Source organism: Trametes versicolor (genome assembly GCF_000271585.1).
Source record: "Trametes versicolor FP-101664 SS1 unplaced genomic scaffold TRAVEscaffold_10, whole genome shotgun sequence".
NCBI lineage: Eukaryota > Fungi > Basidiomycota > Agaricomycetes > Polyporales > Polyporaceae > Trametes > Trametes versicolor.
The window spans coordinates 2,511,775-2,532,594 of NW_007360330.1; the positions used below are offsets into that span (position 1 = coordinate 2,511,775).

A 20,820-nucleotide genomic window follows, 5' to 3' on the forward strand; every position below is an offset into this window, starting at 1 on the left:
CGGCGCGCTGCGAGGTGTGTTGTCGTCTTGACAATCGCCCTCACAAGTACTCATTCACAGATGGCTCGGACCAGGCTTGCGACGATCCCCGACATGTCCACACTCGCCTCCGGCCACCATCGTGGCCGTCCCGGCCATATCGGCAGGTTTGCAGAGGCGAGTGTGCCAGGCGCACGGCGGACGCGGCCACGCCTGCGTTTAAGGACGCATCCCAGCGCGATCCACAGAACTCGCCATGACAATCCCGCGTCGAGACGCGACCACCAAGACGGCCACGGAAGCCCCGTCACACCCCGCGCCGGCCACGCTACGACGGTGGCCTCGCGCGTCGACGTGCAGGAGGACCTTGCCCCCAGCCAGAAGCTTCCCAAACGGACTTCTGCGCGCGCGGCCACGGCCCTTGTAGCGGGTGCGGGAGCTTATGTACGCGTGCGACACACCCCATAAAAGTCGGCGGGGTTCTTCCGCACGGCCAGAACACTCACCGCCGGCACCGCCAATGTTCCGTTTGCCCACACATCTCGAGACTCTTGTTCCGCCGCCGGACGAACAGGTGCCCCAATCGCAGCCGTGGCGCGGCACGTTCGTTCTCCCCGCGTCCTCGCCCTCGTCGCACTTACCACCCCAGCCGCGCGAGATCAGCGTCACTGCCGCGGAGACCGAGAACGATAAGTAGGTCCTCCCCCGCGCGCTCCTACGCTCTGCCCTCAACTAACTGACGCGTCCGCCTCTGCACAAGTAGCCAGCAGGAACACTGGCCGAAGCAGTTTCATCTGCAGCTCGTCCGGCGCGGCGGGCTCTTGCGTGAGGTGCACGCGTGGCTTGCCCAGCTTCAGCCTGGGGCGCTCTCGCGCTGCATGATCATGCCCGACCGCATGGGCGACGCTGCACAGACGCGCGAGAACCATACGCTATTCGAGGCGCTCGCGCGCCAGCTGCTCGAGGAAGGTATCGTGAGTCGCTCCGCACCGTCTGCCCGTCGTGCGCTGCGCTGAACTTATTGCCTCCGACGCGCAGGTCGCGATCGCCCCGTGGAGCATTAACCAGCCATCATCGCCCGGAGGGCTCCTGCTCTATCCCACCAGCACCACGCGGGCGCTGCTCGTCGGCATCGTCTTCATGAACATTCCGTTCCCCGAGTTCATCGTAGGCCCAAGTACGCATAATCCGACCGCAGGACCCTCGCGCCTACAGCTGGGCCCGCCCCTCCTCCCGCGTGTCCAGAGTTTTCCGCCGCTGGGCGCGCCGTTACCCAACATTTCCTCGACGGCGCGCTATTCGCAAGGCGCATCCGATCCCGCAAAGGGCAGCCGTTCGGGGCGTCACAGCGGCTAATCCCCGCTCGGAGAAGGCAATGCGTTCTACGAACCTTCGTCTTCCCCATGCGTGTCTGCTTCTTCATACATGCTCCTCATACCCGTTCCCCATGTATTTTGGGCGTGCCCCATTCACCAACATTGCCCCCACGTCTCCAACTTTGTAGCCAGTTACCTCTCTTCCTTGTATCAATATCGCCTTTCTCCTTCGCACGGGACGCTCTGTACGCTATCCTCCTACCGGCCTCCCCTTCCCCCTTCTGGACTCTTACGGACGCTTCGAACCGAGCCGGTGTTGTATCGCTAGTCTTTCCTTCCTTCCCTCTCAGGCTCTCCCCCTTCTCGCGTTTCCCACCCAGGTTCCGAATCACAGTTGCTTGTATACCATCCACACCACGTATAAACACAAACACGGACCGTCACGTACACGAACAGAACGCCTAGAAGCCAACGGGCACACACCGAAGCGAAGAGAAGGCAATCAGGTAAGCTAGCGTACATACTCCCCCACCCTGGCACCCGCACCCACCCACCCGGCGCGCCATCGCCACCGCCGGCGCGGGCCTCGCCCCCGTGGCTCGCAAGAACCCCTCCCACTCCTCTCTGTCCCCGCAAAAATCGCGCAATGCGACTGCGCCTACGCATATGCATCCTCGAACTTCACGAGCCGCCGCCGCTTCGGCGGCGTGCCCGGCTCCCGCTCCCTCTCCTCGGACTTGACGTGCCGCCGCCTGCGCTTCGCGGAGCCGCCCTCCTCCTTGTCCTCCGCGTCCGCGTACCCCTCGTTCTCCTTGCCCGAGTCTGGCGCGTCGTCGTCCGAGCCGGCGTCGGGGGCGGGCCGGTGCTTGCTGCTGCCGCCCTTCGCGCGCCGCGAGGGCCCGCGGCGTGGCTTCTTGGGGGACGGCGCGAACGGGCGGTCGTTCTTGATCGCCCACTCGATCTCGATGATCCTGTGCGTGCGCGCCCCCGTCCGTACGTTCACGCAAGTCCGCACCCGTCGTCACATCGCCGGGCAGTGACGGGGAGCACGAAGCGTGCGCGTGCGGGACAGACACACGGGGGGTGGCACGCGTAAAAGAAAAAGGAGTGGCATTCGTCAGCGGCGCGCCTCGTGCGTAACCATACACTCGAACACGTTCGCAAGGAAGAGTATCCACCTCTCTTTGAGCTTCACGTTGTCCGGCACGTACGTCTCCGCCTTGCGGTACAGCTCGAGCGCGACCTGCAGGTTGTTCTTCTGCGTGTGGGCGCGCGCGAGCGCGACGTAGGCGCGCCCGGTCTTCTTGCGCGAGAGGGGGGAGAGCAGCACGTCCGACATGCGCTTGTCTTTGTCGCCGCGCTCGCTGTTCGGTCGCGTGTCAGCATTCGCCCGAACCCAGAGGAACGTATGAGGAGAAGGAAGGGGACATACAACTTGCTCTCGAGCTCCTCAAGGCGCTGTTTGAGCTCGTCATCCGCGCTGTGTCGTTGCTTCTTCAGTAGAGGCGAGAGCAAGCCGGGCGGGAGTGAGTGGAGTGAGCCAGCGGACGCCGAGCCGTGCTCCTCGTGCAGCACGCTCATGCTGCGCTCTTTCCGTGCGGCCTCCTCGCGCTCCTCGAGCCGCCGTGCGACCTCGAGTTCCACAGCCTTCGCAATCTGCGCCAATGTTAGATCCTGCACACGGGTGACAGGTGGGTATGAACGTACGCGTGCGTTAATCTCCTCTTCGGTGAGGTGCGCGGGCATGACTGGGGCGGGCGGGGGCAGCGACTCGCGCTTGACGGCTGGGGGCGGGATGTTCGAGAAGGCGAGTGAGGGGCGGGGGCCGGCGCCGGCGTTGGACATGCGGGGCACGCGCGACGGGCGGGGGCCGGCTATGCGGCTGGTGTGTGCGGGTGCGGGGATCGAGCGAGCGGCGGGGGGCGGGATGGTGACGGAGGAGGGGCCGGCGGTTGCGTTGGCTGGTGGGAAAAGTGTAAGCGGTGAGCTGAATCGTATGGAAGGCGGGGAGTGGATACCTTGTTGATTAACGAGGGGTTTGTTTTGTATGTTCTTCGTCCGGACAGCAAAGCTAGTGTATGCGTCAGCGCGGGCGGGTGGGGAGAGGAGAGACCGGGGACGTACTTCAGCGTATTAAGGGTATCTTGTCGGAACTTGGTGCCGGGTGCGAGGTTGCAGATGAGGAGGCCGACGGAATTGCCGCCGAGGGCATCTTGCAGGATGCGCGTGAGTTTGGAGTTGCGGTAAGGGATACGGCTCTGATAAAATTTTCGCATTAGATGAGGGGAGAGTGCGCGTGAGAGGGAGAGATACGTACTGCGCCCTGGTTGAGGGCGTGGACGACCTGGCCGAGCACGCTGAGCGACTTGTTGATCGCGGCGGACTCGGCCATGCGCGAGGAGTCGTTGCCGGTGAGCTACCTAAGTTCAGTGACTGAAACGCGATGCGACATGAATATAGTACCTTGTTATTTTCCGAGCCAGCCAGATCAACAAGGTTGAGTTTACCAGAAAGAGCTACGCATTGGTTCAGTATGGCGTGTGGTCAGATAAGTAGCAGTGAGAGCATACTGCGGTTCTGCAAAGGATCGGTGACGGTGACATGGAGGGTCAAGATGGCATGAGAGCGGGAGGAGACAGAGTTGAGGTTAGTGGAGCCAACGGAGCGCTGCTTATTCGCTTGCCTGAACGAAACAAACAAGAGTAAGCCATGACTCGAGAGATGAGTGGCAATGAACATACGAGAAGGCGGTTTCGAAGTCGTCCAGCGTATCGAGCGGAATGGTGGAGAGGTTTGCGACAAAGACTTTCCCGTGTTCGTTCTCGCGCACAGGCAGCTTCGCGGCCTAAGAGTGGCCGTGAGCGATGCTAGCTTCTAGAGGAATGTACGGCGAGGCTTACGGATTCTCTGTCACCAAGGAGGTCGTAGACCTCGTCCTTGTAAATCTCCATGTACGAAGCTGCAATAGAGGCGCCGACGTGTTGGGAGACGGTGCGGTTGAAGATTTCCTGTGGAGGTATGTTGAAGTACGTATCATACTGCGCAATATTAATGACATACCTGGACAGCTCGGGGGATGATACCTGGTTGCTCGGCGCTGCCTTGCATGGTATGGGTCTTGCCGGAGGAAGTGACACCATAGGCAAAGATGGTCACCGTCTAGGTGGTGGAGCATGGCGTTAGAGCGATGCGGGTGAACAAGACGAAGAACGCACCATGCCCGAGAAGGCGAGGTCGATGAGGGGCTTGACGTCGCGCTCGAAGATCTCCTCTTGTGACGAGAACTCGCCATAGCAAGATGAGAACCTGGAGAGATATAAGTGACGAGTACACCAAGCGTTTGGGGCTACGCACGGGTAGTTGAACGTCTGAGAGGGGTCGCGGGGATTGTCAACGACGATGGCCGAGTTGGACTGTCCCTCACGGTCTTGACGGAGGACGCGGATGGCATTGTCGTGCTGTTCACCAGGGATGGGGGGCCGGAGACGGGCAGCAATCTTCACGCGCGAGAACGACATTAGCGCATCCGGCGACGACGGACGGAACGAGCGAGCGAGCGAGTCGGGGCAGCGGCGGAGGAGGGAGAGAGCGTGCAGATAGGCGCCCACTCGCGCCGTTGAACCGTGGGCACAGAGTCACGTGATCGCGTCGCGTATCCGGCCCCGCGCTCTGCTTCTTCAGCAGCGTTGTCACTGACGGGGTCATTGACCGGTCAGTCAATACGTCAAGTCAATGGTGATTTCTATCAAGTCAATCATTGACGCGTCATTAGTTGGTTCCGAAAATCCGAAATGTATTAGTCAGCGAAATTCAGCGGCTCGGCCGGAAGGCCCGTTTCGGTGGAATATGTACTGTATGCGGGCGCGGAACGTGAAATGACACCAAATATAACAAGAAAAAGACCTATATGATACGGGATTAAGTACTGTACTGATAGAGAACAACATACCGGCATGCCAGCCATCAGACGGTGGAGCTGAGAGCCTCACAAAGCACAGTCTCGCGGTTGTATGTCCTTATACCACCGGACCAGATGTGATCGAAGCGACGACGGAGGTCAGCATCATCGTGAATGGTGGGGGATGAGCCTGGGGCGGATGCGGGAGGTTCTCCGGTACGAGCAGGAGAAGGAATCGCGGGGCAGGGGGTACTAGAAGCAGAGTTTGACGGGGCCGCCGCAGCGGGATACAAGAACAGCTTGCTCAGCGGAATTTGCACGGGCTTTGGGGTCGCCTTGCGAGTGCGGGCGGAAGCGGATGGACGTAGAGAGTTGATGTTATCGAGGGTGAGGAATAGAGGGCCATGTATACCAGCGTCGTCGTTGTCGTGGGGGATGGGCACAGGAGCAATCTCGGGCTCCGGGACGCCGTCACCATCTGTCTCATCAGAGCTGTCGTCCATCCCGTCATCGGGCTCCGAAGAGTCAATGGCCGCCCGGACGAGTTCGTCCACGTTGTCAGCCACAGCGCCGTCGCTCTCTTCTTCATCAGGAATGGAAGCAGATACGTCCCCAAATGGGACGTTCAAAGGCTCGTAGTCGTAACCCAGCTTCCGTTTGAGGCGACGCGTGGAGAGGCCGGCCACAGCATGCTCACGGCGAATCGCAAGCCGCAATGTGCCCGTGTCGTGGACGGTTTTGGTCGTGAGGCGATTGCGTGCCTTCGTGTGTATCCGGCCAAAGTCGCTGAAGGCGCACTCGACACCGGCGGAGTTGGCGACAACGGACAGAATGCGAATGGCGAGTTTGGCGACTCCGTTCCGTCCGGGGCATACCGCCAATGCGTCGTTTGAGCGATCAATATCTGCCCATATTGAGACGATATCAATGTCCTGTTATGACCACATGTACACTGAGTGCTCGGCTTGAACTTGCAGTAACGTTAGTACGTACCGTGTCCTTCTCGAGTGCCCGCTGTTCGGCTTGTTTCAGGCGCATTTTTTCGTCCGTGAACTCTGCCTTCGCCTGAGAGTATTCAACCAGTGCTTCTGCAAACCGAGCGTCCGGTTCGCAGCCGTAAAAGCGTGTGAACGCGCGTTCTGCAAGCTCATACAGCTCGCTCGGCGGAAGTGTTTCACGGTCAAAGCAGTAGCCCCGTATGTACGGGTTGAAGAAGGCGGCAAGAATAAACAGAGCTTGATCTTTACCTGCGCCTTTCTTCCACCGCAGCTCCAGACGCGAGAGCATCCGCTCCCGAACAGCGACTTCGGTATCGCCATGGCTGTAGATCCGGAAGAGATTGGCGAGTGCCAAAAGGGCATGATCCAGGCGGGTGTGCGAAGCTTGCAGAATGTTCGTCGCAATTGCGAGGGGCTTGAGGTATGCTTCGACTCTACAAATAGGAAGAAGTCCGATGAGAATGGAAGCACAAAACGTGTGTGAATAAAACTGGCGGCGGGCGCAAACCTTACCTGTCAAGGCGTGTCCAAAAGGAAGGGTCCTCGATGGAGGCAATCACCCTCCTGGACGTCTCCTTTGCATTCGCCGTTTGACTCTTCTCTCCTATCTCGAGCAGACAATCCTTGTTGCGGGCAATGCACAGCTTGAAGGCGCGCGCGAGGAGAAGAAGGCGGGATGAGCATTGGAAGTGAGTGGTCCACCGTGTGACAGCCGGGAGGATGAGCGCGAGAGCACGAGTGCGATCCGGATAGGTAAGCAGCTGTTCTTTGTTGAATAGGTCGAGGGCGGAGCCGTGGTTATTGAACCAGCGCACGATGTCGAGTGCTTCACTGACAGTTTCCTTGTACTCCGGGAAGGACAGGAAGTCGCCGGCCAAGAGGCTTGACTGATGGGCCCAGCAGACGAGAGTTATCAGCCATGGCATACGCTTGCGCAGCAGATTTCGTGCGCCTTTCCCATCCGGTCCATCGTCTGTGACCCATCCTATCGGGTGCACGTCGAACTCTCTGCGCATCAGGATGATGTCTTCCTCGATGATTTCGGCGTGCTGCTCGCCCGTCTTTGGGAGGCCCGTCATGTCGTGTGTTTGTACAAGGTGCGGCTATTCCGATCGCAGTACAATTTGAATGTCAGCTTCTGCCTCCCCTGCATGGTACCAGGGAGCTGCTTACCTCCCGCTTGACGGACATCATTGAGGTAACGACATTGACCTTAGCTATGTTCTTCCACCCATCACTGACACCTGTTGCAAGCTGCCCGTGCACGATCGACCGTGTCTTCGCTCGTGCTGATACGACAGCATCATTGAGATACTTCCCGGAAAGCTTCCGCCTCTCGGGAAGCTCGGCGCCAGGGAGCCACTTCTCGAAGAACAGGCGCATCTGCGGGTTATCTACAGCGTTCCACGGTATGTTGCAGATCACAAACAGCTTGAGAAGGTCCGATGTGAAGTCATGTTGGCGAGCACTGTCCCACTGGTGGCAGGGGCACGATGCACATGCGCTTCACAGCAGATCTTGCAAGGTTCCGGAAAGGCCCGAGGATTCGAGCGGTGGGGTCGGGATGGCAGCGTTACTGGTGTTGTGAAAGCGAGCTTCTGGAGGCGAATCAGCGTACGCTAGATTGGGCAGTGTCCGGGCGCGTTTTGCGGGTGTTCCAGCCAAAGACATTCCCATGGTAGGAGCTCTAGTAGTCGAAGATGAGCTGAGTGTCTGCAGCGCAAGCGGCGCTAGGTTCGCAAGAGGAATTCCACGAGATGAGAACCTGATGGTGATTGGAGAGGTTCCGGGAGCCAATGCGGGAAGAGTGAGCGATGTTTGAGCGGAGTGTGGAGGTGGCTCGTTTTCGGTGTCCTCCGAGGAGCCCGACCCTGAGTGCGAAGTCGATCCGAGCGGGCCTTGCCATGGACAGTGTTTGGCATGAGCGGCCATAGTCTCGCGCTTCCCGCAGATTGGTATGACCCCAGAATGGTCGTCCACGATATTAGATTTGTGCTTCCATGTCGCTGCAGACAAGGCGAGCCCGGGGATTTTCACTGTGAATAGATATTCATTTCTTGCTACCTTAGTCTACTAAGAGGCACATTTGCGAACTCACAAGCCTGCCTGAGATCATTTGTAGTGCGTGCCTCATTGAGCTCATGCCGCTCAACTCTTAGAAGCTCTTGGGCGTGCCTTACTCTGACGCACTCGTCGAGCCATGCCTTGCACCATGCGCAGGCGTGGGATTTGTCGGTGAGGTACTTGACTGACTTTCCGTGCACATCCTTCAGCTCCTCGAAAAGCTTCCAGATATCGTTCTTTGGGGGCATAGCAGAGACAGCGAGAGGGGGGAATGGAATTAAATGGCTCATACTGGATTTATGTAGCCCAACGAGACTTCTGAACATTACATCTTATTGCTCCAAGACGAGGGCGGGCGTAGCATAGCGATCCTTCCAAATCAGGAAATTCCATCATAAACTAGATCAGCTGACATAAGTGTTGACTTGGGTGGAGAGGGCCATAACTGGCAGGTCTGATTGATGAGGGTACATATTTCTCAGTGTAGTTCATATAGTTGGACTGAAAATTTATATTAATGATGCATGTATATCTGGCACAGATCCAACCATGGACACGGTATTGATATATGTAGTTGATATGAGCCTTTGAACTAGTCCAGATCATCCACATGCATTGGATTTGCATTAATTCCACTGCTTTCATCTGCTAAGAGTATTCCCATTTTTATTACAAGTTTTTTTTATTATATTCACAGTATTTGAATATGCATTATTTGATATAGCACTTGAATTGATACAACCTAACATGGTGAGATACAACATAAATATCATCAGGGAATTTTCTCTACTTGTGTAGTACAATATCATCACAGGGTTCCATATGTTGTTGAGTAGAGTAGTGATTTAAGCTCACTTGAACTGTCCAGGGTGCTCAGCTATAATAATCAGATCTGTCACTTGAAAATTCTCACCATGATACAAATATCCTCATTTTATAACATGGCTTAACCCTGACTTCATTTTATTCCACACCTGGTTATTCAGCTATGCAGAAGACATTTGAAGCATTTCTCAGTCATCTCTAGCATCAACAGGTCATTTCATTAAACCAAGCCACATCAGCAAAAGGAGCCATATCATCACCATAAATGCGGTTTTATAGATGTTATCTGGCAGTCATTACATTGACATATTGATTAAGGTTGATTTTATTAATATTATTGGCCCCTTTGAAGGCCTAGACAGCTTCCAAGTAAGAGTTTACCCATACCTACCACTTACTTCATTTTTAAGGAAATGTCAGCAAGACATCCATCTTTGTAGCTACTTTCATAGCTGCCATTGATCAGACATGCCTTGATCAAGGCCTTCATTAATAGGCCTCAATAAATGGCCTGATCCTGTTTATTGGATGGATATAATCTGCAAAAACATTCATTTCTCAACTCCATGGGAAGCTGTTCTCTACTGCTTACAATATCCCCTCCATTTGAAGGGCAACAGGGCAATATTCAGCAAAACAATATTTATAGGCACTTTTATCATTCTTCAATGTCTTCAAACATAGGTTACACCATAAAACACACTTTCTTAACAGGATCATGCAATCTCATCACATGATCAGATTTCCATACATGGTGCAATAGCATACATCAGCTGCAATACTGCACACATGATAGTCTGAGTTCCTTATGAGCTCTATGACTCAACATATCAATAGTACCATTGAATGGAGACCAAAATTCTAAACTGAGTGGTATATAACACTTCAGGGTGAGGCAATGATGTCATCAGTTCATGTGCCTTGGGCGCTCTTTTTCCAATGGTGGCACTAATAGGATTTTGTGTTGTGCATCTAGTATTATATTGAGGTATAACATCTTCTACATGGTGCACTTCTAGGTACACTAGTATCATAGCATCACCATTGAATAGAGATCAATGTTTTGAACCCAAATAGTATATAATACTTGACCATTTCATGAATATGCCAGGCCACTAGCACTTATTACCAATTGTGGCACTAATAGGAATTCATCTGGTCCACATCTTATTCCACTGTCATCACATCCTTGATTTCTTTGCAGAGATGGATTCTCCTTGTCAACAGCTTCCTGGTGATATATTATATGTCCCATTTGGACAAGCAGAAGCTGAGATATTGACCCTTCTCTGTTTGGAGCCAAACAAGACCAAAGCAAATGGCACGCCGACGCGATTCCGCGTCGTCGTGCCACTAGCTTTGGCTTTGTTTGTTTTCAGCCACAGCTCAACATAATGTGCTTATTGATAGACAAGTGTATGGTGTAACATACCACTATTATATATCACCAGAAAGCTGTTGATGAGGAGAATGCAATGGGGGTGTTTGTATAGGATACTGAGCACATATGGGAGTGCTACAAGCCAAACAACCCACCATAAGTGACTCTGGGTCACAATCTGTCACTAATGGGGATCAATGTGGGTCTAGGTCAGTGTTTTCCCAGGCATAATGTCAAGTATTATATACTGTCAGGTTCGGAAAATTGAGCTCTACACAATGGTGTGGCTTGTAGGTCAATAGGGTACCAATTGAAGGCATAAATTGGAGTACAAGTATGTTCAGGTCCAGATTAAGCAGTTTATCTAATACACTGCTACCACTATCTTCTGCCCTATATAATGAAAGTGTCCTGCAATATAATAATGAAGCTTGATAGATGGATTAGTGAGCATATAAAGGCTGGGTATTGTGCATACACTCTGGCAATGACCTTCAGCCACAATCAGTGTTTGGTGCATCAAAGTGTGTGTACTCACAATGAAACCATGATTGTACCACCATTAGATCGACATTAGAAAGACCTTTCCAATGGCATATGATTATCCTATGTTGTGGTGAGGAATGAGCCAACAGGGGGCAAAATGAGTTGCAGCTGTGGCTGGGAACAAACAAGACCATACTTGGTGGCAGGGGAACGCAGCTCAGTGTTCCCCTGCCACAGACTGTGGTCTTGTTTGGTTCCCAACACAAATGTCTCAATATCTTGGCCCCCACTGGTCCATATGCCACAAGATTAGTATCAGCAGAAATCTATCAATGAGGGGAATCCATATATCTGTGAAACATTTTGATGTGGCCACCTTTACTGCCACTTAAGATGTAAGTGGCCATGATCATGACCATATCTCTGTCAGTTTTTAATATATATACATTATTGTTTCTGCAGTTATCCCAGTACCAAGACAGTAATGTCATGTAGACACATCATAGATACCTGGGCATAATCTGGGCTATGAACAACACAGGAGCAGTATTGGCCTACAAAGTGGTATAAAATGTGCCAAATCAGATTTCTTGCAGTGATCTGCTTATCAATAAATGTTGATCTATATATCATTGGACTCTGCTGGCCAAGCTCTACACAATGGAGGTGCTTTCCGGGTCATATATACCCTACATAATGTATTTTAAAGAAAGGTTAATAGGGCCGGATCCTGTGGGCCATATAAGCGCAAAAAGCGTGATTTGGTGAAGTCCAATGGGCGCTAGTAGATCGCGCTAGGCCAGCGCGTACTACTAGCGCCCGTGGTACTTATAAAGATTTTTGAAAAGCAGTCGCTTTTTGGCAGTATTTCCCTTGCTATTTCACCAATTCTAATCCATATAGCACATATTATATATCATCAGGAAGCCCTTCACAAGCTCTACAATATGGCATTGAAGAGGATCAAATTGGTCTCTTCATCAAGGAAATACTTCAATTTTAGCCTTCTAACAATACTGAATGAATTTACTATTTCACCAGTTCTCATCCACATAGCATATGTTATCCATTATCCAAGAACTTTTCACAAGCTCTACAGCATGGTGCTATTATGGTTTTCATTTGTTTCAAATTGCACTTTACATCCAAGACATACTTCATTTGTACCCTTTTAATTCAAGCCAGGATATCATAGCTCTGAAAGGAAACTATGGGTATAGTACTTGAACTACACTATATCATGTGTTCAGGGACATAGCCTGTAGGCATAGTGGGCAGTGAGCGCCGCATGTGCTGTGCAAGCTAGGGTTACACAAGCGCCTGGGGAGAGGCTTTACATGCAGTAAGAATTGTGATTAGAAATGATCTAAGGCTAACCCTAAGCTGTGCTATTGGAATCCAACCCTAACCCTGTGAACATTACAAAATTTTGTATGTGGCGCCTATCAGAAAGCTAATGATGGGTAAGTAAAATTTTCCCACGGGGTCGGATTGGCGTCACGCAAGTTGGCAGGAAGCTCACCCCATAAGAAACGATTTCTTCGTTCCTCATCAATCGTAACCGGTCATTGACTCCCGTCAATGACCGGTCAGTTGGCGGTCAGTCAATGAGTTTGACTTTCATTGACCCATTGACTTGACGCAGGACAACGCTGCTTCTTCAGACGGGCCCCTGCTTGGACACTTGAATAAGCACTAGTTAAAGAAGCCACCAAGCATTTGGGATGGTCATCGCATTCTCTCTCATAAATGTATGCAAGTATGCATTGGCTTTCATATATCAGTATCATCACCAAAACAAATGAGCCAACAACTCCGTGTGCTCATAGATGAGGTCACCTCTTGATCCTAATAGGTAAAGGGGATATTATCTTTAGCAAGTTTCATCCCATACACAGGGTGTAGCTGAAAATATTCTCGGCAGGAAACTGTAAAGAGATAGTAAAGGAATTCTGAACGCTAATACACTTTTAAACCTGGCTTATTAAAAGGATATTGTGAGGTGATTGTAGGATTGTCAAGAGAGCTGCCATTAACACAGTATATGTTTGATGTCCTTTACAATGTTCACAGTGAGACATTGTAGAGGTACTCATATTTTTTGGGATTAACTTCACAGTTTTTTTGGCACCAAATATCCTGAACACCACTCTGTGATATGCTCTGTTGTAGCTGAGCACAGCAATACATGGTGGCATAATGAAGTAAGGCTGAAAAGAATCCAGTAACAAATAATGCCTGAACCTTAGCTTTGGCTTGAACTTACTAGATTGGGTTGATAGCATAGTGATGATTTACAAATCTATGACTTACTCCATTAATCATAATAACCAACCTTCAAGTACACATACATATACATTATTTGACCTCTAAACTTGTCACTAAGGTCAGATATCTGATTGTGTATCCTTGTATCACCCATACAGCAACATACAACAACACTCAAAAGAAGCTGCACACTGGTGTTAGATTTTAGCTCCTTGCCTCTGACACAACACTGCAATCCCAGCACAAATGTTTCACCAAAAGTGAGGGTTAAGCCCTTGAAGGCAAAGCTAGGCTGATTTGAGTGCATTTTTGAGAGCACCTCAAGGACATCACCTTCATAATGCCCACATAAACTTGGGGGGAGACCCGAGAGGGTCATAACTGGCAGGTCTGATTAATGAGAGTATGAATTGTTAGTAGAATATTACATCAAAGTACTACTCTTACTTTGAACTTTGTATTATTTTACTGATGACAGTACTGATACAATGCATGTTTCCCATGTGGTACAGCAGTATTGTCTTTGTGATAGAGACAACACAACAATACAGAAGATTACATTGCAACTGTGTTTGCAATCATTTTGTTTAGGGCTGCACCCTATTGGTTAACTTGGCTAGAGAGAGGGCCATAACTGGCAGGTCCGATTGATGAGGGTCCATATATCTTAGTATAATTCATATAGTTGGGCTAAGAATTCAGATTGATAATGCATTTAGATCTGGCCCAGAGCAAACTATGGATGCTGTTTTGATATATGTAGTAGATATGAGCCTTTGAACAATCCACATCATCCATATGCATTGATCTTGTATCAATTCCACTGCTGTCATCCACTAAAAAATTCAGACATCCAAACTCCCATTTTTGGTTTTAAGCATTTTTTATTGTCTTCAAGGTGTTCAAAAAATATGCATTACTTGATATAGCACTTGAATTGATGCATCCTAACATAGATGCTATCAAAGGCACTGCATAAATAAACCAGGGAATTTCCTCCACTGGTATAGTATAATGATGTCACAGTATTCAAGTAGATCAATGATCCAACCTTACCTTAACTGCCCAGGGTACTCAGCTATAACAATCAGATGTGTCACTTGACAGTTCTCACCAAGATACAAATATTCTCATTTTATAACATGGCTCAACCCAGACTTCATTCTATTCTCTGCAGAAGACTCTTATGGCATTTCTTGATCATCTCAGCATTAGCAGGTCAGTTTATAATCCAAACAATATCAGTAACTAGAGTCACATTACTACCATGAGTGTAGTTTTATTGATTTTATATAATGGTCATGCCATTGACACATTTATTGAGGCTGATTTTCTGTAATTATTAGCCCTTAAGCCTAGGCAACTTTAAGTAGGAGGTTAAGACATTCATCTTGGTAGCTAATTTTATGCCATGTAATGGATCAGACAGACCGTGATCAAAGACCTTGATTGAATAGGCCTTCAATAAATGGCCTGATTGTATTATTTAGATGGAAATCATGTTATCATACATTTATTTCATTGAAGTTTTGGGAAGTAATTCTTTTATGCTCAGTGTCCACTCTATTTGAAGGGCAACAGGGCACTATTCAGCAAGACAATGTGTTTAGGCACTTTTATGATCATTTGATGCTTCAAACATGGATTACCCCATTGAACACACTCTATAAGCATGATTATGTGACCTCATTGCCCAATCAGATTGCCATATATGGTGCAATGCCACACATCAGCTGCAATACTGCATTTATTATAGTTTGAGCTCCTTCCAGATTTTATGACTAAATATATAGACAGTACCATGGAGTAGAGATTGAAATTCTGAGTCTGGTGGTATATGACACTTAGGGGGAGGTAATGATGTCATCAGGTCATGTGCTTTGGGTGCTTTTTTTTACAATTGTGGCACTAATAGGATTTTGTATTGTGTATAGTGATAGCAATACTGGCTACATCCAGGTCATTTTTAAATATATGGCCTCTGCTCATCCATAGCTCTCTGTTGATACATATTTTGTGGCATATGTACAACTGGGGGCCAAGATATTGAGACATTTGTGTTGGGAACCAAACAAGACCACAGTTGGTGGCAGGGGAACGCAGCTCAGTGTTCCCCTGCCACCAACTGTGGTCTTGTTTGTTCTCAGCCACAGCTGCAACTCATTTTGCACACTGTTGGCTCATTCCTCACCACAACATAGGACATTTATATATGATTGGAAAGGGCCTTCTAATGTGCATCTAATGGTGGTACAATCATGGTTTTATATCAAATACACAAGCTTTAATGCACCAAACACCAATTGTGGCTGAAGGTCCATGCCAGATTGTATGCACGTTACTCAGTGTTTGTGCTCACTACTTGATCTTCCTAGCTTCGTTATAGCATTCCAGAACACTCTCAGAAGATAGTACTAGCAGGGCATTGAAGAAACTACATTATCTGGACCTGAACATCTTTTTACTCCAATTTATGCCTTTAATTAGCACCCTATTGATGCATCAATCACTCCAGTGACTGGCAATGGTAGATAACATACAAAAACAGATATCATGCTCTATGTTAGGTGATAGCTGACTAGCCTCCTTTACTGGCATGTGGCATAGATATACTACTACCAAATTATTGCTTTAAAAGGAAACTAAGGGTATAGTACTTGAACTACACTATAACATTTGTTAAAGATCTCTTTTGATACAATGCATAGCCTATATGCATAGTGGGCAGTAAGTGGCACATGTGCTGTGCAACTTAGAGTTACACAGGTGCCCAGGGAGAGGCTTTACCTGTGGTAAGGATTGTAATTAGAACTGACCTAAGGCTAACCCTAAGCTGTGCTAATCAAGGGGGACCCTAACCCAAGTTTTGTAAGTAAAGGATGTAGGTGGTGCCTATTTCAAAACTAACCTTTGATCAGCTGGGTTCTAAATTTTTTTCCCACGTACATGACTTGAGTCGGCAGGAAGGTCACCCCATAAGAAACAATTTCTTCGTTCCTCATCAATCGTAACATAACAGCTTCTTGGACAACTCTATATCCCACATTGGGATTTGTCATATACCTTTTACAGCCATTTGTAAAAATACATTTAGCAGAGATGAGCCTATGTAACATCCTTCAAGTAGTTCAGATCATTCACAAGCATTGATTTTCTGCTGCTTTCATCTACTAAGTGTATTCAGCTATCCTAACACTCAGTTATTTGTGCTTCTAATTATATTTTGAGGATTCAAATATGCATTATTCGATTTAACCCTTTATTGATGCAACAAAAAGCAACCACTAATCAAATTTCAATTCTTGGTGTGGCAGATTCTATTGAAGATACACCACATGCATATCTTCAGGAAATTTCCTCCACTAATATAGCACAATAATGCACCACCAATTGACAGTGTCTTACATGTGGTTGAATAGGGTGCTGATCCAAACTTTATCTACTGACTGCACTAGGTTATAAGAGCCTTATGGTAGCTAACACTTTGGCAACCAGATGTGGAATGGTGAACCTCGTTTTGCTTACCATATCATTTAAATTCTCCATTTTATGTTAGAACACGTGTTTTGGGGAGGGCAAGCTGGTGGCAGCTTCAAGCCAGTGCGTGCACCATCTCAATCAATTCTGCAATTATTGTACAGTACTTAAACCTACTCAAGCACTATTGAACTCCCCATGTGTTTGCAATGCAGGCTCCCTACACCCTGGAACAACTCAAAAACCCCTCGCCTCAACACAAATATGCTGTATAGCCCTCTGCTCATTACTACACTTTGCAGCATTCACTGCCTGGGCTATGAGACAGCTCCAGTGCTGTGTCTTATTGCAACAAAACTATCTGACAACAAGCTACACAACAATTTCTTCTGATTCCCTTCCCACAATGTCTCAACACACCAGCAACCACTTGAGCTTTGTGAAGCTTGATGACATCAACCAACCAAATAGACATTGCAGATAGACACTCACCTGATCTGCAAGAAGCTCTGGGATGGCATCACAGAGATCACTGTTGTGATAATGGGCTGAGGTGTGGAGGTGGTCAAAGAAAAGTACAAAAAGAAGAAGAAGAAGAGGTCTGTGCAGAAGATGGTGTAAGCCTGGTGGCTAAGCATAGCGTCTGGAAGTGCATATATACACCATGGTAGCTGAAGAGGTGACTCTTCATTTATCCTGGCTCTTGGTGTAGTGGTTCTAGCAGCGGTGTCTGATCCAGCATATACAGTGTAAACCACCACAATGTTGGCGGTTTCACTGAAGCAGGCTGAGCACCAATATGGGAACAAGCCTTCATTGCTGTATGGTAAGATCTATGAATACAGAAGGAGCGTGAAGCAGACATACCTTCATTGCCATATATGGTAAGATGGGGCAATGAATGTAGATGAGGTGGGACTTGTTGTGATATGAGCGTCTTGTACGTCGCGTACCTTATGGACTTCCCCAACGGACTTTGAACCTTACTATACGTACTAGTAGATGCCCTTGGTACTCACTCGTACAGTGCGTATCTCTTTGAATTCACTCGCTTTTCTTGTGTCCACGCTCATCGGATCTCACTTCAAAAGGACAATATAGTACTGGGCCAATTATACGTAAACAGATCACAACATTGAAGTTGAGATATTAAACCAAGCGGGAGGCAGGCAGTAACTGAATGGGGAGCGGGCGGGATGCAAGTTTGTGAAGCAGGTGGGAAGTGGGTGCTAATATAGTACAGGAGCCAAGTAGGAGGGGCGTAACACCAGAGTGGGGTAACAGATGGTGGAGGTGAGAGCAGAACTGATGATGTATGTTGACAATGGTCAGTTGGCATGCATATGATCCTGCAACCCAATGGAGATTTGGCAGGTCCTTACTGATTTCCACAAGGCATGTGGCCTGGCATCACAATTGGCAATAAAGTGGTGCTTTCTGATGGCAAAGAAGAGGCCACATCAGACCATTTAAGCCTAGGTAGGAGAGGTGTGGACTCCGGAGCATGGCATTCAGCATGGAGGGTGTGGGCATTTTGGTCAGTGAGTAAGGCAAGATCCTCACAATCATGCTTGGTCTTCCCCCTTCCTTTGATGGCATCATTATCTCCCTTGATGCTACCCCTACCAAGCAACTTATACTCAATGAGCTTAAACATGTTGGACACACTTATAAGCACTGCACATGTAAGAAAATTGGGTCCAGATAATCCACACACATTGATCCTGCATTTATTACACTGCAACAGGCTCCTCATTCTGGCGCTGCTGCTAGACAGCGCCAATCAAGGGCAGGTTCCCGCAGTACCCAATGGTGGACACCAGAAGGATTGCTTTACAACGGTGATGCAAGCACGCACATGACACATTCAGCAGTTGGGGCAGCCGGAGGAAGCATACTGGTTAGTGGTGCACTAAATGTGTCTGCCATTTTGACAATGCCAACGGTGTAACACATATGTCCCTGGACACTGTGCTGCACTCATTCACTTACAATGGTCTCTAGAGTATGTGCACTGCATTATAACAGACAGCATCAACATGGGGTGTCCATGCTGCGGCATTCACAACTGTTGGCGGGAGTTATGGACACCTCAAGACCACTGGTGTGTGGGTCACCAGAGCTGGGAGCTCTTCTGTGTGGTTGATGGTTGTTCTGTCCCTCATGTCCTGGGCTGCCGGACTTGTGAGCCCCATGTGTCTGTTGAGGAGCACTTCTTGGCAACAAGCCAGGCAACATTCATGCTGCACGCACGGCTGCAGTAGGCACAAGTTGCACATCCCACGGACACCATTGCCCTGGATGCCACTGTTGATGAACATTGAGGCCGAGGTACCTGGCCCTTGTCCCGACAAGACAGCAGAAGGGAACCGCTGCATCTGGGCACGGTTTAGATGGCGGCAGACTCACAACAAGCAACTAATAGTACATCGGTGTGGAATCATCACGTCCCGAGAGATGTTCTATGGCACTGAGAGTGTTCCCCAAGTCGTGGTATGTGCTTCCTCTCTAACACTTACCGTATTCTAATCTTTTGGCAGGACATGATCAAGAAGAAGCATCTGGTCCCCAACTCCATGCCATGCTATGTATGGTACTACAACAACTGCAGCCTGTTCAAGTACTGCACTGTGCGGGCAGGCAAGCACCTCCGTCTCAATGTTGGCCTAACGGTGGACATCTTCTACTGGAAGTGCAAGCATAAGAAGACTGATATTGAGTGCTCCTTCCACTGCAACCCACACCTGTTTCAAGAGCTCCTCAAGGACGACAACACCTGGTTTTTTCAACTCATCGTGCACCAAACAGACCAATGTCTGGTTTGGGGGGTATCACATGATTGTCCGGGAGATGGGGGTGGTGAAGTATGAGTTTTTCCTTGATGAGATGTTATTGCAAAAGAACAAGTTGACATGGGCAAAGCTGGAGGCAGAGGGTTGCATTCCAGGATACTGCTGAGATCTCTGCTTTGCCAGCACCTGGGTACCTACATAGTCCAACCGTGATTGTATACATCAACATGTTCATTGTAGCTTCTCCCTCCTTGCGCACCACATTCATTGTGCACTATTCCCTCATGTGCGACCATTATTTGTGTGCTCGCACGTGCCCTCATACACCTCCCATTATTCATTACTGTGTTGTCATACGCACTTACACCACTTTGTGCGCAACCAATGTGTGACTGTGCATGCATGTCACCACATTGTCGTGCACATATTTGCCCTCGTCACGCACCATTGTACACTGTTGCATGTCATTAAGATAGACAATAAAACAATGTGTTTCTGCCAGTACATAACATACATAACAAAACAAGGGATAGGTAAAGAGCAAACAAGTTACACAGGTACGACATCCTCATCATCCAGAGTAAGGTCAATATTGACGCACTCTACCTTGACTTGCCATTGCAATGTGTCCTGCCATCATAGTGGGGCCCGTGGGGGTGGGGGAACCACATCATTGTCTTCCGAGTCATCGAGAGTGAGATTGATATTGAGTTGCTTGATGTTGATGCAGGGCGGATATGGTTGGTTATGCTGTGGGGAGTCAGACTCACTGCTGCTGAAGGTGAGGACGGGCACGTCCCGCAGCGTGGTGTTGGCATTGGAAGGGGCTTCCTTGTTGTCAGGGTCTTCATCAAATAGGCTGTTCAGGGTTTCGGAGTGTAGATGGGCAATAGATGTACAAACACCTGCCAGCATCTCTCGACCGTGGGCATCTAGGTACGGTCTACCTGCAGATGGTGGTGCGGGTGACAGGTGATCAATATTGGTGAGCATCCCAAGAGATGCTTCCAGTGCCACCAAATGGTTGTTGTTGTTGTTGTTGTTGTTGTTGTTGTTGTTGCAGCCTGGGTGTCCTAGCTCCATGCAGCGGAGGATCAAACATGGCAAGAACTTGTTAGAGAGAGACACCTCGAGTGCTGCCTGCAGGTCATCTTCATAGCTTGACAGTGATTGCAAATGGCCAGATGTTGACGCAGACATAGTTCCAGAGACTGACACAGTGGGGCCCCCAGCAGGTGTAGACAAAGGACCAGCGCCTCACAAGACAGAAGGGGGACCAGCACCATGCAAGATAGAAGGGCCAGCACCACACAAGGTTCTTAAAGATGTGAATGAT

At 49.3% G+C, this 20,820-nt stretch overlaps 6 protein-coding genes across 6 annotated transcripts; 3 read left to right on the forward strand and 3 right to left on the reverse strand.

Moving 5' to 3' along the window:
* Positions 1–499: 499 nt before the first annotated feature.
* On the forward strand, positions 500–1,146 carry TRAVEDRAFT_96105 (uncharacterized protein; the record flags this gene model as incomplete). The annotated part of the gene is made up of 3 exons (XM_008044307.1): positions 500–672; positions 740–953; positions 1,018–1,146. Coding segments are annotated over 3 exons (516 nt in total), but the record flags the coding sequence as incomplete, so codon positions are not given.
* Positions 1,147–1,699: 553 nt separating this feature from the next.
* TRAVEDRAFT_173110 (kinesin-domain-containing protein) lies at positions 1,700–4,813 on the reverse strand (the record flags this gene model as incomplete). The annotated part of the gene is made up of 14 exons (XM_008044308.1): positions 1,700–2,266; positions 2,474–2,659; positions 2,728–2,951; positions 3,003–3,256; positions 3,314–3,366; positions 3,420–3,553; positions 3,613–3,711; positions 3,759–3,811; positions 3,866–3,978; positions 4,037–4,140; positions 4,196–4,303; positions 4,356–4,454; positions 4,511–4,601; positions 4,650–4,813. The coding sequence occupies 14 exons, from the start codon at positions 4,811–4,813 to the stop codon at positions 1,954–1,956; spliced, it is 1,995 nt and encodes a 664-aa protein (XP_008042499.1). The 3' UTR covers positions 1,700–1,953.
* A 1,027-nt stretch (positions 4,814–5,840) lies between these two features.
* Positions 5,841–7,574, reverse strand: TRAVEDRAFT_131744 (uncharacterized protein; the record flags this gene model as incomplete). Its single annotated transcript, XM_008044309.1, has 5 exons — positions 5,841–6,125; positions 6,187–6,450; positions 6,499–6,625; positions 6,705–7,294; positions 7,365–7,574. Coding segments are annotated over 5 exons (1,476 nt in total), but the record flags the coding sequence as incomplete, so codon positions are not given.
* Positions 7,575–17,103: 9,529 nt separating this feature from the next.
* TRAVEDRAFT_51519 (uncharacterized protein) lies at positions 17,104–17,330 on the reverse strand (the record flags this gene model as incomplete). Its single annotated transcript, XM_008043903.1, has 2 exons — positions 17,104–17,137; positions 17,185–17,330. 2 exons carry the CDS (start codon positions 17,328–17,330, stop codon positions 17,104–17,106), a joined length of 180 nt encoding a protein of 59 aa, XP_008042094.1.
* A 1,347-nt stretch (positions 17,331–18,677) lies between these two features.
* Positions 18,678–18,956, forward strand: TRAVEDRAFT_130693 (uncharacterized protein; the record flags this gene model as incomplete). Its single annotated transcript, XM_008044310.1, has 1 exon — positions 18,678–18,956. A coding segment is annotated over one exon (279 nt), but the record flags the coding sequence as incomplete, so codon positions are not given.
* A 175-nt stretch (positions 18,957–19,131) lies between these two features.
* On the forward strand, positions 19,132–19,617 carry TRAVEDRAFT_78044 (uncharacterized protein; the record flags this gene model as incomplete). The annotated part of the gene is given in 3 exon segments (XM_008044311.1): positions 19,132–19,185; positions 19,245–19,487; positions 19,501–19,617. Coding segments are annotated over 3 exon segments (414 nt in total), but the record flags the coding sequence as incomplete, so codon positions are not given.
* Positions 19,618–20,820: the final 1,203 nt, after the last annotated feature.